Source organism: Nycticebus coucang, chromosome X (assembly GCF_027406575.1).
Source record: "Nycticebus coucang isolate mNycCou1 chromosome X, mNycCou1.pri, whole genome shotgun sequence".
Lineage (NCBI taxonomy): Eukaryota > Metazoa > Chordata > Mammalia > Primates > Lorisidae > Nycticebus > Nycticebus coucang.
This window is the reverse complement of record NC_069804.1, coordinates 148,966,574-148,985,777: the sequence shown is the minus strand read 5'-3', so window position 1 is coordinate 148,985,777 and position 19,204 is coordinate 148,966,574. Positions and strand designations below refer to the sequence as shown.

The window sequence follows — 19,204 nt, the reverse complement described above, 5'->3', positions numbered from 1 at the left end:
AGCTGAGTGAGGGAAGAACCTGTGTTTTGTCCGGTATCATTTAGGTGGTTAACAAAAAATTGTGGAATAAGCTATAGAGTACTTGACTTTACTAGAATCTCCTACTCTTTTATTGACTGGGGTTTCTTCCTATTAATGATAAGGACTATTGGTTAAAATCAGTCTCTTACCTCCCTATAGGTCTTGCAATACTTGGCCTATTTCCATGCTACAACTAGTAGCATGTTTCTTGATTAAAAGAGAATTTTTTCTTGACTCCGACATCCAAGGGGTGGGCGTTTTGCTGTTTTAAGTATCTGAGTCATCTGTAGCATTTCATTGTGTTCTAATGTCATAGATTTTGGAATTAGGCTACATAGGTTGAATCACTGTTCTACTTTATACTGAGTACATGACCATGAGCAAGTTATGTGACATATCTGTTCTGAATTTACCTCACCAATAGCTTTATACCAACCTAACATGATAGTTGCAGGGATTAAATGAGGCAGTCATCATAAAGTGCTGGGTGCAGTGCTTAGCACATGTATGTTCAATAAATATTAGTTGTTATTAATTGTAAAATTCTATTCAATGGCATCAGCTATATAATATGTGCCTTTTCTTTTATAAACTGTTCTTACTCCTATTTTGTAATTTTTTTCATATAGGTCTGGCTAGTTTCTGTGGTGCAGTTTTTCGTAAATATCCAATTGATCTTGCTGGTCTTCTTCAATATGTGGCCAATCAGCTAAAGGCAGGCAAAAGGTATTCATAACAAATTATATGTAAATGAAATTCAATAGAGTACTTCTGATGGTATTAGGGTATTGAGATTGCTCTTATTCTGAAAGACTGCTTACAGTTGTAGACTCAAGTACAATAGTTGCTCATTTACATGATAGCTTAATACATAAAGAGTTTTTTTAAGAATAAATGTTATATTTGGCTATATGTATTAACTCACTAAATTTATTGGTTATATATGTTAATGCACTTTTAATTATTTTGACTACCTGTTAGGCTTTTGAGTACATGACTAATGTGGTATATGTATTGTATATCCTCTTATGACAAATTGTACTGCACTGTTGACTACGCTGATGGACAGTGATTGGACTTTATTACATTGATTATCTAGTAGAAACAATTTGTTTATTTGGAGGGGGTATATAGTATTTTTAAGGCACAATTTTTTGAATTTGAGCTTTAGAGATATGTAAGGCTTACATACCTTTTGGATGGTGTCCTCTTTTCTTTATAAATACTGAAGCTTGGCTAGGTGCCCGTAGCTCAGTGGTTAGGATGCTGGCCACATGCTCTGGGGCTGGTAGGTTTGAATCCAGCCCGGGCCTGCTTTTAAAAAAAAAAAAAAAAGTTGGTCATTGTGGTGGGCACCTTGTAGTCCCAGCTACTAGGGAGGCTGAGGCAAGAGAATCACTTGACCCCAACAGTTGGAGGTTGCTGTGAGCTATGACACCACTGCACTCTACTGAGGGTGACAAAGTGAGACTGTCTCAATACGGAAAAAAAAAATGAATAAATACTGAAGCTTCTTTTTTTCCAGGCTGATACTGGTGCTTAGAATTTGAATTATTATGTATGTGTATTAAACTTCACCAGCAGTAAACTGACTAGAATCAAAGAACTGGAGATTGTTTTCAAGATCTTTTTCATAGAAAGTAAACAAAAACTTACAAGCTCTCTGGTGTTCCAAACGAGTATTACCTAAACAGTTCTTGAAAGATTCTTATTTTGGTTTAGGGAAAACTTAAAAAAAATATTTAGGCTCAGGATTTTATCAGCATATTGCTATCAGTCATTTCTGTACATTTTACTCTTCTCTGTTTATAGACCAGGAGAACATGTTATTTTAGTCTATAACTCTGTTTTCTTTATTGTGAATACTGTTTTATGACCATTAAATTAGAACATAATTTAAAGAAAAATTAAAATCATTTCATTGGTACTGGCATTCTAATTTGCACGTGGGTCCTGTCTTTTATAAACTATCTTAAGGATAAGTGAGGCAAATTGAGAGAACAAGCACTTGATAAGAATCTTAGAAAACTGTTCCTTTAGAGAATGTATTTTTAGGAATTTTAGGAGTAAAAGACCGTGGTTTAAAAAAAAGTGTGTGTGTGTGTGTGTAGACTGAGAGAGGGGAGGAGGAGGGAGGGAGGAAAAAGAAATGATAAAACAAACATAAGTACAAATGTTAATAGGTAAACTTAGGGTAAAAGGTATGTGGGTGTGCTTTGTACTATGTTTTTTGTATCATATCTGTAAGTTTAAAATTATTTCCAAGTAAAAATAGTTAAAACATATGTATCAAGTTATTTTTCAGTTATAGTTCTAGGAATGCTGTTCCTTAGAAACCACTTAAGCCTATTCTCTCATATTTATATTAAGTAATGTAGGAATTCTCAGGATATTAATTATAATATATTATCACATTTATATTTGAAGTTTTAACCATAGACTGTTCCTGATTTTTTTTTTGGAGTAGTTTTGACCTGCTTATATTGAAAGAAGTGGTACAAAAAATGGCAGGAATAGAAATTACAGAGGAAATGACAATGGAGCAATTAGAGGCCATGACTGGTGGAGAGCAGCTAAAAGCTGAGGTGAGAGTTGCTATTTTTGTTGATCAGCTTTTTAAACTTGTAGTGTGTGCATTGTCATAGTAAAGAATCCAAATAATATATGAGTACATAAAACCAAATATCAGAGCCATATATATACTTTCCTTTCAAAGCCACCCTTAACCTCTCTTTTTAAAAAATGAGATATGCATTTGGGAAGATGAGGCAGGAGGATCACTTGAGACTGAGAGTTTGAGGCTGTGGTGAGCTATGATTGCACCATTGTACTCCAGCAGAGAGAGAAATACTAGTTATTTTAACCTCTTTTAATAACTAAAAGTGTAGGCTCAGCGCCTATAGCTCAGCGGCTAGGGCGCTGGCCACATACACTGGGGCTGGTGGGTTTGAACCCAGCCTGGGCCTGCTAAACAACAATGACAGCTGCAACAAAAAAATAGCCAGGTGTTGTGGTGGGCACCTGTATTCCCAGCTACTTGGGAGGCTGAGGCAAGATAGTCGCTTAAGCCCAAGAGTTTGAGGTTGCTGTGAGCTATGACGCTACAGCACTCTACTGAGGGCAACATAGTGGGACTCTGTTTCAAAAAAAGAAAAAATCTACAAGTGTAAAAGATAGTAAGTAATATATCTGTAAGGAAAATAAATACCAAATTTGTGATCCTTGATATATGTAAGTGCTGTAAATTTTAACATAGTTGCTGTGTTGAATCTCTTCCATACTAAATGAAGACTAATCCTTTATGAGGGATTATGAGGTTGAAAATGTAAAATATGCAGAAGTTTAAATACAGTTGACAATTGTCTTTAAGCCGGTGACTATAATCAGTAATAGTGTCACTAAAATAAATTTGTGAAGAAGAGGAAGGAATGTAGAATATAGGAGTTTTTTAATATTAAGTATTACAACTCAACTTTTTTCTGTGTCTTTTTCAAATCAGGTAGCATGGATTATGAATTGTACACTGGTAAATTTGTGTTTTCTCTTGTGTAGGGTGGTTATTTTGGCCAGATTAGGAACACTAAAAAATCCTCTCAGAGGCTAAAGGATGCGCTATTGGACCATGATCTTGCTCTTCCTCTGTGTTTGCTTATGGCTCAGCAAAGGAATGGGGTAATCTTTCAGGAAGGTGGAGAGAAGCATTTGAAACTTGTGGGAAAGCTCTATGACCAGGCAAGTTAAAGTGGGTTTTATATTTACGTAGATTTTTTTTTTAGTCCTGACAAAGGAAAATAGAGAATGTGATATAATTTGAAAAATGTCATTTTTCTGCATATTGTAAGTGCAAAACAGCTCTAATGTAAAATAGACATTCTGGAAATAGGGCCTGTTTCTGTGCAAATATGGTAATTTAGGAGATGTTCTAGGAGATGTTATATGTAAGACTTTCAATTAGGAATTCTAGCATTAAATAAGAGATAAAATTGCTCTTATATCTTTCCAATATCTGAAATATGAAATTTTAATCATAATAGAGATGTTATTTCCTTTTCTCCCTTTTTATTGTAGTTGGTGATAAATATATTTTGTGGCTAATCATAAATATTGGTACTTAACATTTATAAATATGTCGGGCAGTGCCTGTGGCTCAAAGGGGTAGGGCGCCGGCCCCATATGCTGAAGGTGGCAGGTTCAAACCCAGCCCCGGCCAAAAAAAACTATAAAAAAAATACATATATATATATCCTATAAATAGTTTTTCTCTTTTAGAGATGAAGGAATTGATTTCTATGCCTATGGTTACTATGTGATTTGGGTAGATAAATTCTACTAAAAGTGATGAGCAATGGCTTGGAACTTAAGAGATCCAGTTGGCTATTAAAGCCTTGGATTATACAACCTATGCGGACTGTGGCATCTTTTTTGTAATGTAATTATTTTTATAGGTGGTTTCTAAAGTCCCCTTAAGTTACAGAATTGGGATTATTCTTTATTAATCAAGATATCGTTAAAATGTGTCTTAATCATTTTCTGAAATAATTTGTTGATTTTGTAAAATGTTGGCACATCTTTTGTTTTTGTCTTATTTTTAAAATTTAGTGTCATGATACCCTGGTACAGTTTGGTGGGTTTTTAGCATCTAATCTAAGCACAGAAGATTATATAAAGCGAGTGCCTTCAATTGATGTGCTCTGTAATGAATTTCATACACCCCACGATGCAGCGTTTTTCCTGTCTAGGCCAATGTATGCACACCATATTTCGGTAAGTACAAGTATCTTTGAAGTCATTCAATTATGATTCCAAATTATTTAACTTTATTTGTAAATGCATTTTAGTTTGACATAGATATAGTTTATGTCCTTTGGAGAGTTATTCTTTTGTTAATATTCATTTTGAGCAGTATATAATATAAATGTCTCTTTTTAACCCTTTGACTGCAGAGAGCTCAGAAATGAAATGTACGGTTAAAATAGGCCTTACTGGTTCATTAACTTTGCTGTTACTTTTCTACCAGTTTTTCAGGTTGATGTCTTATGGATCCTTTAGAACTCTAGTTCTCAAGTGTTAGTACAGATGAAAATTGCTGGAGAAGCATCTTAAAAGCTCAAAATTTCATATCTCAAACTTCTAATTCAGCAACTTAAAGGGAGCCTGGGAATTTTTTTTTTTTTTTTTGAGACAGAGCCTCAAGCTGTTGCCCTGGGTAGAGTTCTGTGGCATCACAGCTCATAGCAACTTCCAACTCCTGGGCTCAAATGATTCTACTGCCTCCACCTCCCAAGTAGCTGGGACCACAGGCGCCCGCCACAACACCTGGCTATTTTTTGGTTGCAGCCATCATTGTTGTTTGGCGGGCCTGGGCTGGATTCGAACCTGCCAGCTCAGGTGTATGTGGCTAGCACCTTAGCCACTTGAGCCATAGGCGCCGAGCTGAGCCTGGGAATTTTTTAATTTATTATTATTTTTTTGTTTTAAAATAAGCAGTAGGGGATTCTGATGCATGTAAATCTAGGTATATTACTCTGAAGAATACCCCTTTTGACTCCAGGGAGTCCTATTTCCTCCATGATAATATCCCTGTCAGGTGGCTGACTTGCTGTTACTTATACTGCTTTCAAAGAAAGATGAACAGAAAGACTTAACCCTTCTAGCCCTCTAAAATGTTTTACCTTCTCTATTATGTAGCTTCTAGAAAGGTTATGTTCATGGTTCTTATTTCCTTTCCACTTAAATGAAATCATTCCAAAAAGTCAACCAAAACAAATAAAAAACTAGAAGTACACTGGAAACTTCCCCATCATAGCATCCCAGTAGTGACTGTACTGAGAGTCAAGTAAGGATGTAGGGAGGAAAGAGATAGTTCATCCTCATCTGTCACCTGGACTGTTCTGCAAAGCAATAATCTCTCATGGGAATTTACTTTTCCTTTCCCCTCAAGGCCTTGGTCAGTGCTATGGAAACTGTGGTACTTTTCTACTCTTGACTAGAGCCCCAGCATATTTTTTTATTTTTCTGAAGGCTTGGATTCTGGCACTTCTGTTTATTTGTTGTTTTTAAGATGGTACTGTAGAAGATTTTCACAACAGATTTTGGGGCAGATCTTGCTCCTTTCTCTTCCACTATAATTACTTCTTTGTTCTTAGTAAGGGTATAGAACTGTGTAGTAAGTAGAGGTATGCAAAAAGATGCTGAGAAATTTGGAGTCTAAATTGATCATTTAGTTAAGAATCTGCTGTTAGTGTTTATGTATCAACTGCTACAGCCTCCCACTTTCCTTCAACTAACTGTTATTTGACTTAATTATCACTTTATTAACATTACACAACTATTCCTGTGCTGTAAAGGTGAAAGGAGGATAAGGGAATGGTGTTAGGCCTTGTCTTCCCCTTTAGAATCTCTCAATCTAGAGAATTATATGCTGTCTTTGTGTAGTTTGTATCTTGTGTTGTTGCCCCACCGCACAGTAGACCAGTCTCATACGACAGGGAACCTGATTTCTAGAAGGACCGAGGTGGGAGAATTGCTTCTTCTTAGGAATTTTGACCTGCTTTGTGCTATACTGAGAAGTGAACACACTAATCAGCGATATTGAACCCTAGCAAACAGGAACACTTTACCTAAGGTTGGCTGAATTTTTCCAGGTCAGAAAATGGAGCAGATCATTCATACTATTAGCTACCTTTTCTCTAGCCTGTGTAAAATATTGTTTTTGTCTTTTAAGAGATATAAAAATCTAAACAAAGAAATGGCCTTTCCTTCTCAGGGTTGAGGAAGAAAACACTTCTTTTACTTGTAGCCCACACTCTACTCTTTGGAAGGGGAGTTCCTTGCCAGCCTTAGTTGTATAGGATGGATGTCCAAGCTGCCCTGGGGATCCTTGCCTTGGGTGAAAGCCTCTCTTGAAGAGCCTTCATATTAGATGACTGTGAGGTCCTCTCCATAAATTGACTACCAGCAGGCTCTCATGAGAATAATTGAGCCAAACACTGCTCAGATTCTTAGGCCAACAAGAGATCTTTGAACAGTAATCAGAAGTTCAGCAATAATTATGGATTTTAGTTATATTCCACACATCTAGTTCCCCAGGTGATTTGAGATATATGGAAGTTTTATACCTCTTCATTTAACTGAAGATGTGAACTTGAAGTAGGAGTTAAACTGACTTTAGGCAAGGACAAGTATAGCCATACTTTCCGATCAAACCTGTTTTTCTAACTAGATAGGGATTAGGCAGGTGCCTAGGTATAGAAGTCACAGATTTAGAACGAGAGGACTAAGGAGACTGGAGCCGTGATAACAACCCTCTCATAACTACCACCTAATTTTTAGTTTTAATTGTTGAGACCCATCTTGAGACAAGGGTCTGAAAGAGAGGGTCTTCCCCAGTTTATATTCTAGATTTTGCCCAAATCAGATAGCTAGGCGATCCTTATGCAGGTAGTGTCAGCACAGTTGTATTCCATGTTTCGTTAGAACTTTAGCAGATGTTGTGTTGCTTACCTAGATTCCTATTAATTATCTTCAATAAGACTGCTCTTTAAATTAAAAAAAACCTTTGTTATCCCAGCTATTATTTTCTATTTCTCAGCTATTATTTTCTTATTGTCTGATGTAATTGGGACCCCTCTCTCATAAATAATTTTTTTTTGTAGTTTTGTCACTTGTGTAGTTGTAGTAGTTATCAGCATGTGCTCTAAAATGGGGATAACAGGAGTTAAGTTTTCCTACTACTATCTCATGTTCTGCTTGAGATACCCTTTGGAACAAAGAGAACTTGTTTGGTACACTTTCAGTCCAGGGAGGCTGTGAATATAACCACACTCAAGGTACTCAGGAAGGCAGGCAGGCAACTGGGCCATAAGTTACTGAGACACTTTTTCCTATCAGAGTGCAGAACTGGAAGCAGAACATTTGACCTCTGTCTATCTAGTTTTGGGTTGCATGTTTAGACAGACTGAATGATTTATGTGATTTTCTAACATTAAAAAAAAAAAAAAAACAGTCGTTTTAGAACCTAGTGTTTTAGGTTCATCTTAAGGATGATGTATAAGCCAAACAAAATTTTCTGGGTCAGAGCTCTTTTATTTTAAAGGGACTAAATGACATGAAACAATAGCAACAACTCTTCTTTGTGTTTTCTTTGTTTTATGTTTGGCACATATGTATCTATGAACTAATAATGCAGCCCCCCCAGGCTAACATTTTCTTTTATACAAGTAAGAGTAAGGCCTTTCTTTGACTCTTCCCCCAAATTAGGATAAACCAGTCAGGCCAAGGAAGCTGTAGTGTCAGTCCTCACATGTTCTAAACTTCAGTATACCTCAGCCTTTCATGGAAAATTTTATTCGGCTTAATAGTAGGGTAACCAGCTGATCCTAGTTTGTCTGGACTTTGCTACTTTTAGCATTAAACCATTGCATCCTTGGAAACTCCTAAATCCCCGGCAAACCCAGACAGTTGGTCACCATATTTAGTAGTCTTATAGTGACTCTCTCATAACTTTTCTTAGTACTGATCCAGCTTCTTAATTGATAAATTATGATAATTGGTAGGGATCATATGTAGTGATACTACATTTTGTTCTGGTCGGCTGTTACTAGTTCCATTCTGCCTCTTTGCTAATGTTAAAACCGTCTGTTTGATTACCTTGACTATCTCAAAAGCAGGACTGGAAGCACTGCATGTTCAATCCCCAATACAACAGTAACTAAGAAGGAGTGGGGTAGGGACACATATACCCTATTCACTTACTCAGCAGATCAGATTCAACAGAATCTTCTGAAAAACTTCTAGTCAGCACACAGGACTTAGATTGGAACAGTCTCCAGGGATGATTTATCTTAAAATAAATGTGGGTAAGAAACTAGAATTTATTTTTTTTTATTTTTTTATTTTTTGGAGCTCTTCCCTTTTTTTGTTTTAATTTTTGACCAATAAGAAAACCTTGTCTATTTACCCAGAAAATGAATATACAGAAGGTGCAAAAAAGTGTAAACACATTTTAAGAAAGTAAAAAAAATTACATATTCAATTTGTAATATTCAAGACACGTTTGACTTCTGCAAGAGATACAATATAGAAGATAAATGTTATCAGCATGTTTTCTGTATTACAATTTTAATACCATTTTAAAGAGCCTACTATTTGAGAGAAATTCCCTGGGAGGTTTTCTGTTTCTAAGGCCTACTGAAAATTGATGACTGAGTCTTGATAATCTTTTGATTCTTTAAAAAGGAATATGGATTTTTTTTGCAGTTTTTGGCCGGGGCAGGGTTTGAACCCGCCACCTCCAGCATACGGGGCTGGTGCCCTACTCCTTTGAGCCACAGGTGCCGCCCGGGAATATGGATTTTTATACCATGAAAGTCAAAGCTATAAATTGTGTTGTATAAATGTATATGTGTGCATGTGTTTTTGCTTTTTATCTCCAGTCAAAGTATGATGAACTTAAAAAATCAGAAAAGGGAAGTAAACAGCAACATAAAGTTCACAAGTACATAACATCATGTGAGATGGTGATGGCTCCTGTCCATGAAGCAGTGGTCTCCTTACATGTTTCCAAAGTCTGGGATGACATCAGTCCTCAATTCTATGCCACATTCTGGTCATTGACAATGTATGACCTTGCAGTTCCACATACCAGCTATGAACGAGAAGTCAATAAACTCAAAGTCCAGATGAAGGCAATTGATGATAATCAGGAAATGGTAGGTTTTTGTTCTAGTAGTTTAAGCACAATAACTTTATGGTATGAATTCAGTGCTACCCAGTAGCTCAGGTTCCTTAAACCTAAGATTTTGTTGGTACATAATATTTTCTTAAGTAGGTTTAGTGGTAACCTTTCAGTGGGTTGGCAGGGACTTGGTAGATGGGTGGGGTTATGATTAATCAAAGAGTATTTGCTTTTCTACTGATGACTATGCTAGTAACTTAAAGTGATCTGTATGACTTTAATTGTAAGAGCAGTAGAAGTTCCTAAGAGGAGAAAACATATTGAAAAACTGAGTCTTGAGCTGGGCAGGATTTGAAGGTAGATTAGGTTTGGAAACACAGAGGCAGATAGGTAGGTCATTGCTGGGTCCCAGCAAAGGCAGGATGTAGTGTAGGGTTTAAGGACGCCACTTTTTTTTTTTTTTTTTTAAGAGACAGAGTCTCACTGTACCGCCCTTGGTAGAGTGCCGTGGCGTCACACGGCTCACAGCAACCTCTAACTCTTGGGCTTACGCGATTCTCTTGCCTCAGCCTCCCGAGTAGCTGGGACTACAGGCGCCCGCCACAACACCCGGCTATTTTTGTTGTTGTTGTTGTGGCAGTTTGGCCGGGGCCGGGTTTGAACCCGCCACCCTCGGCATATGGGGCCGGCGCCCTACTCACTGAGCCACAGGCGCCGCCCTAAGGACGCCACTTTTACTGTAGTTGAGTATGCTTAGTGATACATTGGAATAGTTAGGATGGGGCCAGATAATGTAGGGCATTGAAAGTCAGGTGGGAAATTGCACTTGGTAAAATTGAGAGCTATTATAGATGTGTGAGCAGGGAAGTGATAATGGTAAAAAAAAAAAATGATGTTTTTAAAAGATTATTTCAGCTAGCTGCTTAGAGGTAAGGGGAAAAAAAGACTATTTATGATAGCAGTACGAAGAATGCTTTTTTACTGGGAAAGGGACTAGCATTAGGCTAAAGACCAGCTAGGTGGCTTTTTGGGTAATACATTATGTGAGGTATCTAAAGCACAGACTATGGTGCGGGTAGTAGGAATGCCCAAGACTTGTAAATAAGTAGGATACAGGAATAAAGGAGAAGGAAGAGTCAAAGAAGACTGTATGCCTAAGACTAATAGTACCAGCAGTGGGAAGGTAGCCTGATTTGAGAGTGTGTGAAGACTTGATAACAATAATGTGGATGTGTTGAATAGAGATGAAAGCAGTACATTCAAGTGGACCTACCATGCATCCATGTTGAAGTAATTATGATGTATCAGCATTTATCTCTTCACATTTTTTAATTAAAAGAAAGATGGTAGTGTGCATATAATTAGAAAAGTATCTGACTTATACTTTGTAGCCTCCAAATAAAAAAAAAAAAGAGAAGGAGCGCTGTACTGCCCTTCAGGACAAACTGCTTGAAGAAGAAAAGAAACAGATGGAACATGTGCAGAGAGTCCTCCAGAGATTAAAACTGGAAAAGGACAACTGGCTTTTAGCAAGTAAGCTGTTGGAATTGTTACAGTACTGTTGCTGGTAAATTGACAAAAGCAAAACTTCATAACTTTGGAGGTGCTGAAGTGTATTTTGTTTGTGTTTCAACTCAGTGTTCACCATTCCATTCTTATTCATTAATGCAGAATCACATGTTCACTGAAGGAACTTAGTTTGCTGATAAAATTAATCATAACCACAATACTGGCAGCATCTTTCAACTTTTCTGTATAAGATCAAATTTCTGGAGAAATTATAGATAGAAAAATGTCCACAGAGTAAAAGCAATATAGTCTTATCCCAGGCTTGACCTTTTGGTTACAAACTATAAATAGTTTGTGGTTTTATAGCAATCTCTACACTAAAGTTAATATGTTGTCATGTTTAGTGGCCTTGAGGCACATGAGGAAGAAGTTTACCACTTAATATATTCTTCCCTTATTTTTAGAATCTACCAAAAATGAGACCATCACAAAATTTCTACAGCTGTGTATATTTCCTCGATGTATTTTTTCAGCAATTGATGCTGTTTACTGTGCTCGTTTTGTTGAATTGGTACATCAACAGAAAACTCCAAATTTTTCCACACTTCTTTGCTATGATCGAGTAAGTTCTTTTTATTGCAACCTTTAAAACAATTCTCACACAAAGATAGCTAAACATTATAATCTATAGAGGTATTAATTGTGTGTGTGGTTAAAAGCATGAACTCAAGAGCCAAGTGCCTGAACTTGAATCTTAGCCCTGCTACTTTCTAGCTGTATGATCTTTGGCAAGTTATTTAACCTCTCTGTGCCTCAGTTTTCTTATCTTTAAAATGGGATAACATCTGCTTCACAAGATTGTGAGGATTAAATGAGTCACTACATATAAAAAGCAATTTGAGTAGTACCTAATATGTATATAAGCATTCAAGGCTAAACTGTTAACTCAGCATTTGAGTTTACATATTGTGTCATAGTAGGTAAAAAAAACTCTCTTCACCCTTAACCTTCACTCCTCAAAAAACAAAAAAGCTTACACCTTTGTTTGCATTTACATAAAAGCAGGGAAGCTTTTCAGTATGGTCATATTCACAGATTTTGCATCTGGCTTTTTTCTTACATTAAATTACTATAATTTTTGGTTTAAAAACATCATGTATGGTACAGCATGCCAGCTTCTAATTTCTGTCAGCTTTGCCTCTGCTTTCTGTCCCCCTATTTATAGTAGTATAACTAAGTCTTTAAGAAGTTATCATGTAATAATAATGATAGTGTTTTTCCCCTGTCATTGTAAATCAACTTCCTGTATAAAAGTTCTTTTTGGGGGGAGGGGTTGCTTTATGAATGTGCTCTTTCCCCACAAAAAATAAAATCTCCAAATGTCTCTGCAAGTTTGAATAAAGGGGACAATATATTTTGACTAAGCTTAACTGTTTATTAATATTTGCTATAACATGATCTTTTAATATTTTCTAACTGATTTTGACTCTGATTTGCTTATATTTTTAAACATTTTTTCCTGTAGGTTTTCTCTGACATAATTTACACAGTTGCAAGCTGTACTGAAAATGAAGCTAGTCGATATGGGAGATTTCTTTGCTGCATGTTAGAGACTGTGACCAGGTGGCATAGTGATAGAGCCACGTATGAAAAGGTATGACTAATAAAATCTCTACTGTTTTACTCATGTGCATAACGACTACTTCCAGTAATCTCCAGATCGTTCAGTTTTAGAAAGAAGCTGAAGATTCAGCTATAAAATACTGTTTAAAAGTGCAATTAGTTCATTATTAAAAGTGTTATAGTCTCAAACTGACATTCCAAACTAAATACTATTGAATAAGCTGAACCTTTCTGTGAAAATTGCTTGTCATCCAAATAAGCATGGTGTTCTTACATGGAAACATTGCTCTATTCTAATGTTTCAACTTCTCTTTTGTAGGACAATTTTTTTTCTTTAAAAGTGACAAAACTTTTTTCTCTTAGGAATGTGGAAACTATCCAGGATTCCTTACTATATTACGGGCAACTGGATTTGATGGTGGAAATAAGGCTGATCAATTAGACTATGAAAATTTTCGACATGTTGTACATAAATGGCATTACAAACTTACTAAGGTAGAAATTGGATTTTTCAAAAGTGATTTTTTTCTCTTTAATACTTTTGTAATAATAGAACTTAAAATGTTTGTTGTAGGCATCGGTGCATTGCCTTGAAACAGGCGAATATACTCACATCAGGAATATCTTGATTGTGCTAACAAAAATACTTCCTTGGTACCCAAAAGTTTTGAATCTGGGTCAGGCTTTGGAAAGAAGAGTGCATAAAATCTGCCAAGAAGAAAAAGAGAAGAGGCCAGATCTATATGCATTGGCTATGGGGTAACAACATTATACTTTAATGTGATTTATAAGACTAGATGACAGAAGGATTCTGAAGACTTTAAAAATGTTTTACAGTGTTGAAGTTTATCTTCTGCCTTACTTCAGGAGATTATGGGAGATTATGCGATCATGTCCCCACAGGCTGGTGAGAGTTGTCACTTCTGATTATCAAATTCCGGTCTATACTGGATGATAGTTTCAAAAGTCATATATAATATTTCTCAATTGGGAGAAAAATATAATTTAGTCATTGCAGTGGAATTATCAGAGCTTTAAGAGCAGAGAGAAAAACGTCCTCTTAGTTTATCGATTAGTTCATATTGAAATTTTTATTTTTAAGGAAGTAGAGCTTTCTATAAAAACCTTTAAGAACATACTGAAAATTATTTTTTATTCTCTAGGACCAGCTAATAGAGTGAATAACTTGCTAATTTTATACTTTTAAACCTCATATTTGTGGTTTTTGATTTGTATTTGTATATTTAAACACTTTGTGCGACTTTCAGCTACTCTGGGCAGTTGAAAAGTAGAAAGTCATACATGATACCTGAAAATGAGTTTCATCACAAAGACCCCCCTCCGAGGAACGCAGTTGCCAGTGTACAAAACGGGCCCGGTGGTGGGCCTTCATCATCATCAATAGGAAGTGCATCTAAGTCGGATGAAAGCAGTACTGAGGAGACTGGTATGCTTATTTATAGAAACTCATAAGTAACACATTTTGTTTAAACTAAGTGAAATGTTTTCTATCCAAGTACAATGTACAAGTACAATGCTGGCTTAGTATCATGCTGCTGTCTTTTTTCTAATTATTCTATAATCATTTTGTGTTGAAATTAAAGTTTTTTTACATTTGGGGCCTGTTAAATAAATAAAAACTTACTTTTATTTCAGATAAATCAAGGGAAAGATCTCAGTGTGGTGTGAAAGCTGTTAATAAAGCTTCTAGTACCACACCAAAAGGGAATTCAAATAATGGAAATAGTGGCTCTAACAGGTAGGATCACTGTGTTGTGTATCATGATTCTAAATTCTTAAATGATTAGCCTCATGAATGGAAGGGGGATGGTGGTTGAGTTATGTGAAAGTCATTTGTGTTGGACTTTGAAATTTTGTATGTACCCTGTTTTTAGGATATGCTTAACATCCGGATTATATTCTGTATAAGGACTTTGTTTTCTCTACTGGGATATACAGGAAATGTAGGTGTGAAGTTAAAAAAAAATTAGGATAGAGTGATTGCAATGAACCGTCTGAGTAAGGAGTGTTAATGTGAGAAAAGCTTTTATACTAATTTAGAATTGTGATCGACCCAGCTAAGAAATCCATTTCCTGATAGTAGCTCCCTTGCTTGGTTAGTAGGATGTATTTTTGGATATTATCTTGGACATTATTTTAATCATTATTTTTAATCTGCTATTTATGGATCTGTTTATTATTTACTATGTAAGGAAGTACTTCCTTCTTGTCTTAAAATGGTCCTTTAATTTTCATAGGATTTTTCATAGTTCTAGTATTTCAGAAATCAGTAAGAAACCCTTTATGATTTCAAACATGTTATATATTTTATGATTATTGGTTTTAAAAGCCTATGTTTTTATTCTTAAGCAGCAAAACTGTTAAAGAAAATGAAAAAGAAAAAGGGAAAGAGAAAGAAAAAGAGAAAAAAGAAAAGACTCCAGCTACTACTCCAGAGGCCAGGGTACTTGGTAAAGATGGTAAAGAAAAACCAAAGGAAGAGCGGCCAAATAAAGACGAAAAAGCAAGAGAGACCAAGGAAAGAACACCTAAGTCTGACAAAGAGAAAGAAAAATTCAAGAAGGAAGAAAAAGCTAAAGATGAGAAATTCAAGACCACTGTTCCCAATGCAGAATCAAAATCAATTCAGGAAAGGGAAAGAGAGAAGGAGCCATCCAGAGAAAGAGATATAGCAAAGGAAATGAAATCAAAGGAAAATGTTAAAGGAGGAGAAAAAACACCAATTTCTGGGTCCTTGAAGTCACCTGTTCCCCGATCAGATATGGCAGAGCCTGAAAGGGGCAAGTGTACTTTCTTTATATGTATTTATGTTTTATTATTTTAATGTTCAGTTCGTTATTGTCTCCTTGTTTTGGTGAGTTATTTGGGGATTTTGTTAGGGGAACTGGGTGGCCTTAAAAGTTGCGGATTTTAAGTTTTGGGAAAAGCTACAAGTGTTCTTTATTCTGACTGACTGACTTTTTGTCCTAACAGAACAGAAACGCCGCAAAATTGATACCCACCCTTCTCCATCACATTCCTCCACAGTAAAGGTTAGTATAGCCTGAGGAAGGCAGCGTCCATGTTAGGCTCACCTGTTTGGAATACCAGTGTCCTGACTTCCTTCAAGTCTTGTGCCAAGTATTCACTGGAGCCACTGGAGGTTTTACATTGCATTAGAAAATGAATTTTTTCTGTATTGGTGGACTGATTTTTTTTCCTATTGAGTGTTTTTATTATAAAAATGTTAAAACTTCAAGGACCTAGCATTAATTTTATAGTGTTTCAAAGTGCAAGAGAAATTTTACCCAGAAGTGCCTCAGCTGCTTTAAGCAGTCTTTTTTGGAGTGCAATGGTAGCTACAAGCAAATGAATCTTTTCAGCAGAATGAAGCTTATTTTTCGGCATTAATATCGAAGAATATATAGTACTGAAGACTTCCTGGATGATACAGGATAAACAAGATACCTCTGAATTCATCAAGCTTCTTGATGAGCATCATACCGATGTGTGCCTTCTAAGAAGGAATCTTGAAAGGAGTTCCATTTTAAAGTCTCCTTGGTGATCAGTTCTCCTGTAGTTGTGTATATTCAGTGAGCATGCAGCTTCTGTTGTATCTTCCCTTGGAGGTTTGTTTATACCCATTGGGTTCCCAACAAGTCGAACCTTGCGTTACGATAAAAGCAGATGTGGCATCCAATCCTACCACCCAGCAAAGAGAAACCCCAGGCATTCAACTGCAGCACAAAATCGTGGGTGTAGCCTTCTTGAAGACTCAGGGTAGCCATTCCTTGTTCCATATTTAATTTTAATTCTAAAGTCATCTAATATCATGGAATCTTTGAATTTGCAGTACGTTGAACTTTTAAAACTGTAAGTTACTAATTCTTCATCAAGAACACTGTGGTGGAATACCGTAATTGATTTATTTTTCTTTCTTTTTCTTAAAAATCCTTTTTTTTTGTGTGTGTGGGAGGTGTGAGATTCATAGTAGGTACTTTGCACAAAAAAAAGTGATTACTTTTATATATTTTGTTTTCTTGTTAATATAATGCCACTGAGTTTTCCAGCTAGGATTTAAAAATGTGTATATTTATATTAGAGTTATGAGTAAAGTAAAATTTGAAACCTCCCAATTAAAGAAAAGCTTATAGGCTTGGTGCCTGTGGCTCAAGCAGCTAAGGCACCAGCCAAATACACCTGAGCTAGCAGTTTCGAATCCAGCCCAGGCTCGCCAAACAACAATGACGGCTGCAACCAAAAAATAGCCGGGCGTTGTGGCGGACGCCTGTAGTCCCAGCTACTTGAGAGGCAGAGGCAGGAGAATTGCTTGAGCCCAGGAGTTGGAGGTTGCTGTGAGCCGTGATGCCACAACACTCTACTCAGGGTGACAGCTTGAGGTTCTGTCTCACACACAAAAAAATAACTTGTAACTTAATGCTGCTCTTCCACAATGATCTCCACTATTTTAAACTTGTGGAGAAAAATATTTTTGTTTTCTTGAAAGCATCTTAAGTTACCAAAAGCTTAAGTGTAGAGATGTAAAAAATGTGGCATTAACATTTAAAAAAAATTCTGAGCAGAAAAATATTTTTATTTCTTACATTGAGTGCATATAATTTAGTTTTTTAACATTACAATTCCATTACATGGTTTTGTTTTTGTTTATATTGTTGATATTCATAGTGATATTGACATCATAAAATTTATCCTCACAAGAAGTAGCTGGTTTATTTCCAGGTTACAGCCATACTTCCCAAAGTTCCTCTGAATTCTGAGAACTATGCCAGCTCACCTGTCATCTCCATTCATTTTCTACAGGACAGTCTCATCGAACTCAAGGAGTCTTCAGCAAAGGTTTGAGTCTTTTAAAATCATCATGCCTAAGTAAACCAAAAAGATTTTTACTTCTTTTATTTAGTAGATACCCTCACCCTGGTAAATTTAGCAGGCAGGTGGGAAAATGAGACTAACCTTTTAAAATACTTATCGCAAACTGAGAGAACAGATGACAATGGTCCCTTTTAATGAGATTGTTATAAAATGTGTGTAATGTAGCAACATTTCTATAAATCTCTCCTTGCTTGCTGTGTTATCCATTTTCCTTTGATGCTTAAAACGTTGGAAATAAGCTTAACAGTTGGGGAAAGGGTTAATTGGTTTGTTTTGGGGAGTAGACTTATTTCATTTCTCAAGACAAATCTCCAAGGTTGTTACCCAAGTGCTTTTTAGACAACTCAAAAGACAAAAAAAAAAAAAAATAATAATTTGATCCATTCACAATCACAGAAGTGTTTTATAAACTGAGCTCATTTTAGTTCATAAAATTCTTTATATATCCTTTGCTGGAGTAACCTTTTTGGTAGATGTGCATAGATAGTATCAGGAGATAGAGTTAATTTAAAATAATCATTCCCATGGAGGGGACTATTCAACTTGGTGTTGTGTTTACATGTCAGTATTACTCTTCCCTATTACTCCATTTTCTTGAGAATTCTTTTAAAAATAGTGTGCAGTTTGTCTTATTATGTAATGGGTTCATTTCAGCATTATAGCGGAATTGTTCATTGTTCATGTTATTTTGTCTTTATTATTATAAAATTTGTACTCTCCTTTGGTTTTCTGCTTTGCCTCCTTTTATAAGTTATAAACAAATGAATCTTTCCAACAGAATGAACCCTTTTTTCAGCATAAATATTCCTAAGCATGATTTAAAAAGTAAACCTGCTAAGCACGAGTTCTTTACTGATAGACCAAATGAAATTTTGAAACAGAGCCATATGATATTACTAACTGATTTTTTTTAGATCTGTAGATTAATAGTGAAATATCTGTGGATATTGGGCAGACTAAATACTAATTTTTAAAAATTTAGATTAGCCAACATGCCTGTACTCTAAAATTGTAGCATCGTTTTTTAGAATATACTGTATTAATCAAAGGAGTCTCAGCTGTACTTGTGAGTACTTTTGTTTAAGATAAAACCTTTTATTGGCTAAATTAAATATGTATTGCAATATAGTAGGTTTTCATAACCAGTTTGAGATTGTATATGTCAGTCTTAACTATCAGTGGCTTGTGTGGACTATTTTAAATTAATGGGTTAATGATGTTAATTTGTGAGTATTTACTGAGATGTACTTTGAGGCAGCTTGCAACCTGCTGTTAAAATTAATTGGATTTTCTAATGAGTGATGAAGATTATGGTTCTTCACATCTGTGAAAGCCTTTTGAAAGTAAAACATTTTGAGGTAGCATACCCTATTTTAATTCATGCTCATAACAGTACTTTGAGGTAGATAGGGTATGCATTAGTGTCTTTTTGACAAATGAGAGGCAGAAAAAATTATTGAGCCTTTCTCAGTGGCAGTTAAC

At 35.8% G+C, this 19,204-nt stretch overlaps 1 protein-coding gene across 6 annotated transcripts in view; it reads left to right on the top strand.

Moving 5' to 3' along the window:
- The window catches only part of THOC2 (THO complex subunit 2), a 135,333-nt gene that overhangs the window by 100,107 nt on the left and 16,022 nt on the right, over positions 1-19,204 (top strand). For 3 of the 6 annotated variants that reach the window (XM_053579580.1, XM_053579579.1, XM_053579578.1), the window contains exons 19-33: positions 651-747; positions 2,489-2,606; positions 3,574-3,753; positions 4,621-4,785; positions 9,456-9,731; positions 11,089-11,230; positions 11,671-11,828; positions 12,732-12,860; positions 13,193-13,324; positions 13,404-13,588; positions 14,098-14,276; positions 14,486-14,588; positions 15,200-15,630; positions 15,824-15,882; positions 17,651-17,686. In XM_053579580.1, the coding sequence (XP_053435555.1) occupies positions 651-747; positions 2,489-2,606; positions 3,574-3,753; positions 4,621-4,785; positions 9,456-9,731; positions 11,089-11,230; positions 11,671-11,828; positions 12,732-12,860; positions 13,193-13,324; positions 13,404-13,588; positions 14,098-14,276; positions 14,486-14,588; positions 15,200-15,630; positions 15,824-15,882; positions 17,651-17,686 (2,390 nt within the window). Of the gene's footprint in view, positions 1-650; positions 748-2,488; positions 2,607-3,573; positions 3,754-4,620; positions 4,786-9,455; positions 9,732-11,088; positions 11,231-11,670; positions 11,829-12,731; positions 12,861-13,192; positions 13,325-13,403; positions 13,589-14,097; positions 14,277-14,485; positions 14,589-15,199; positions 15,631-15,823; positions 16,610-17,569; positions 17,687-19,204 lie in introns of all 6 variants that reach the window. The other 3 variants (XR_008377564.1, XM_053579581.1, XM_053579577.1) reach the window with 3 other exon arrangements.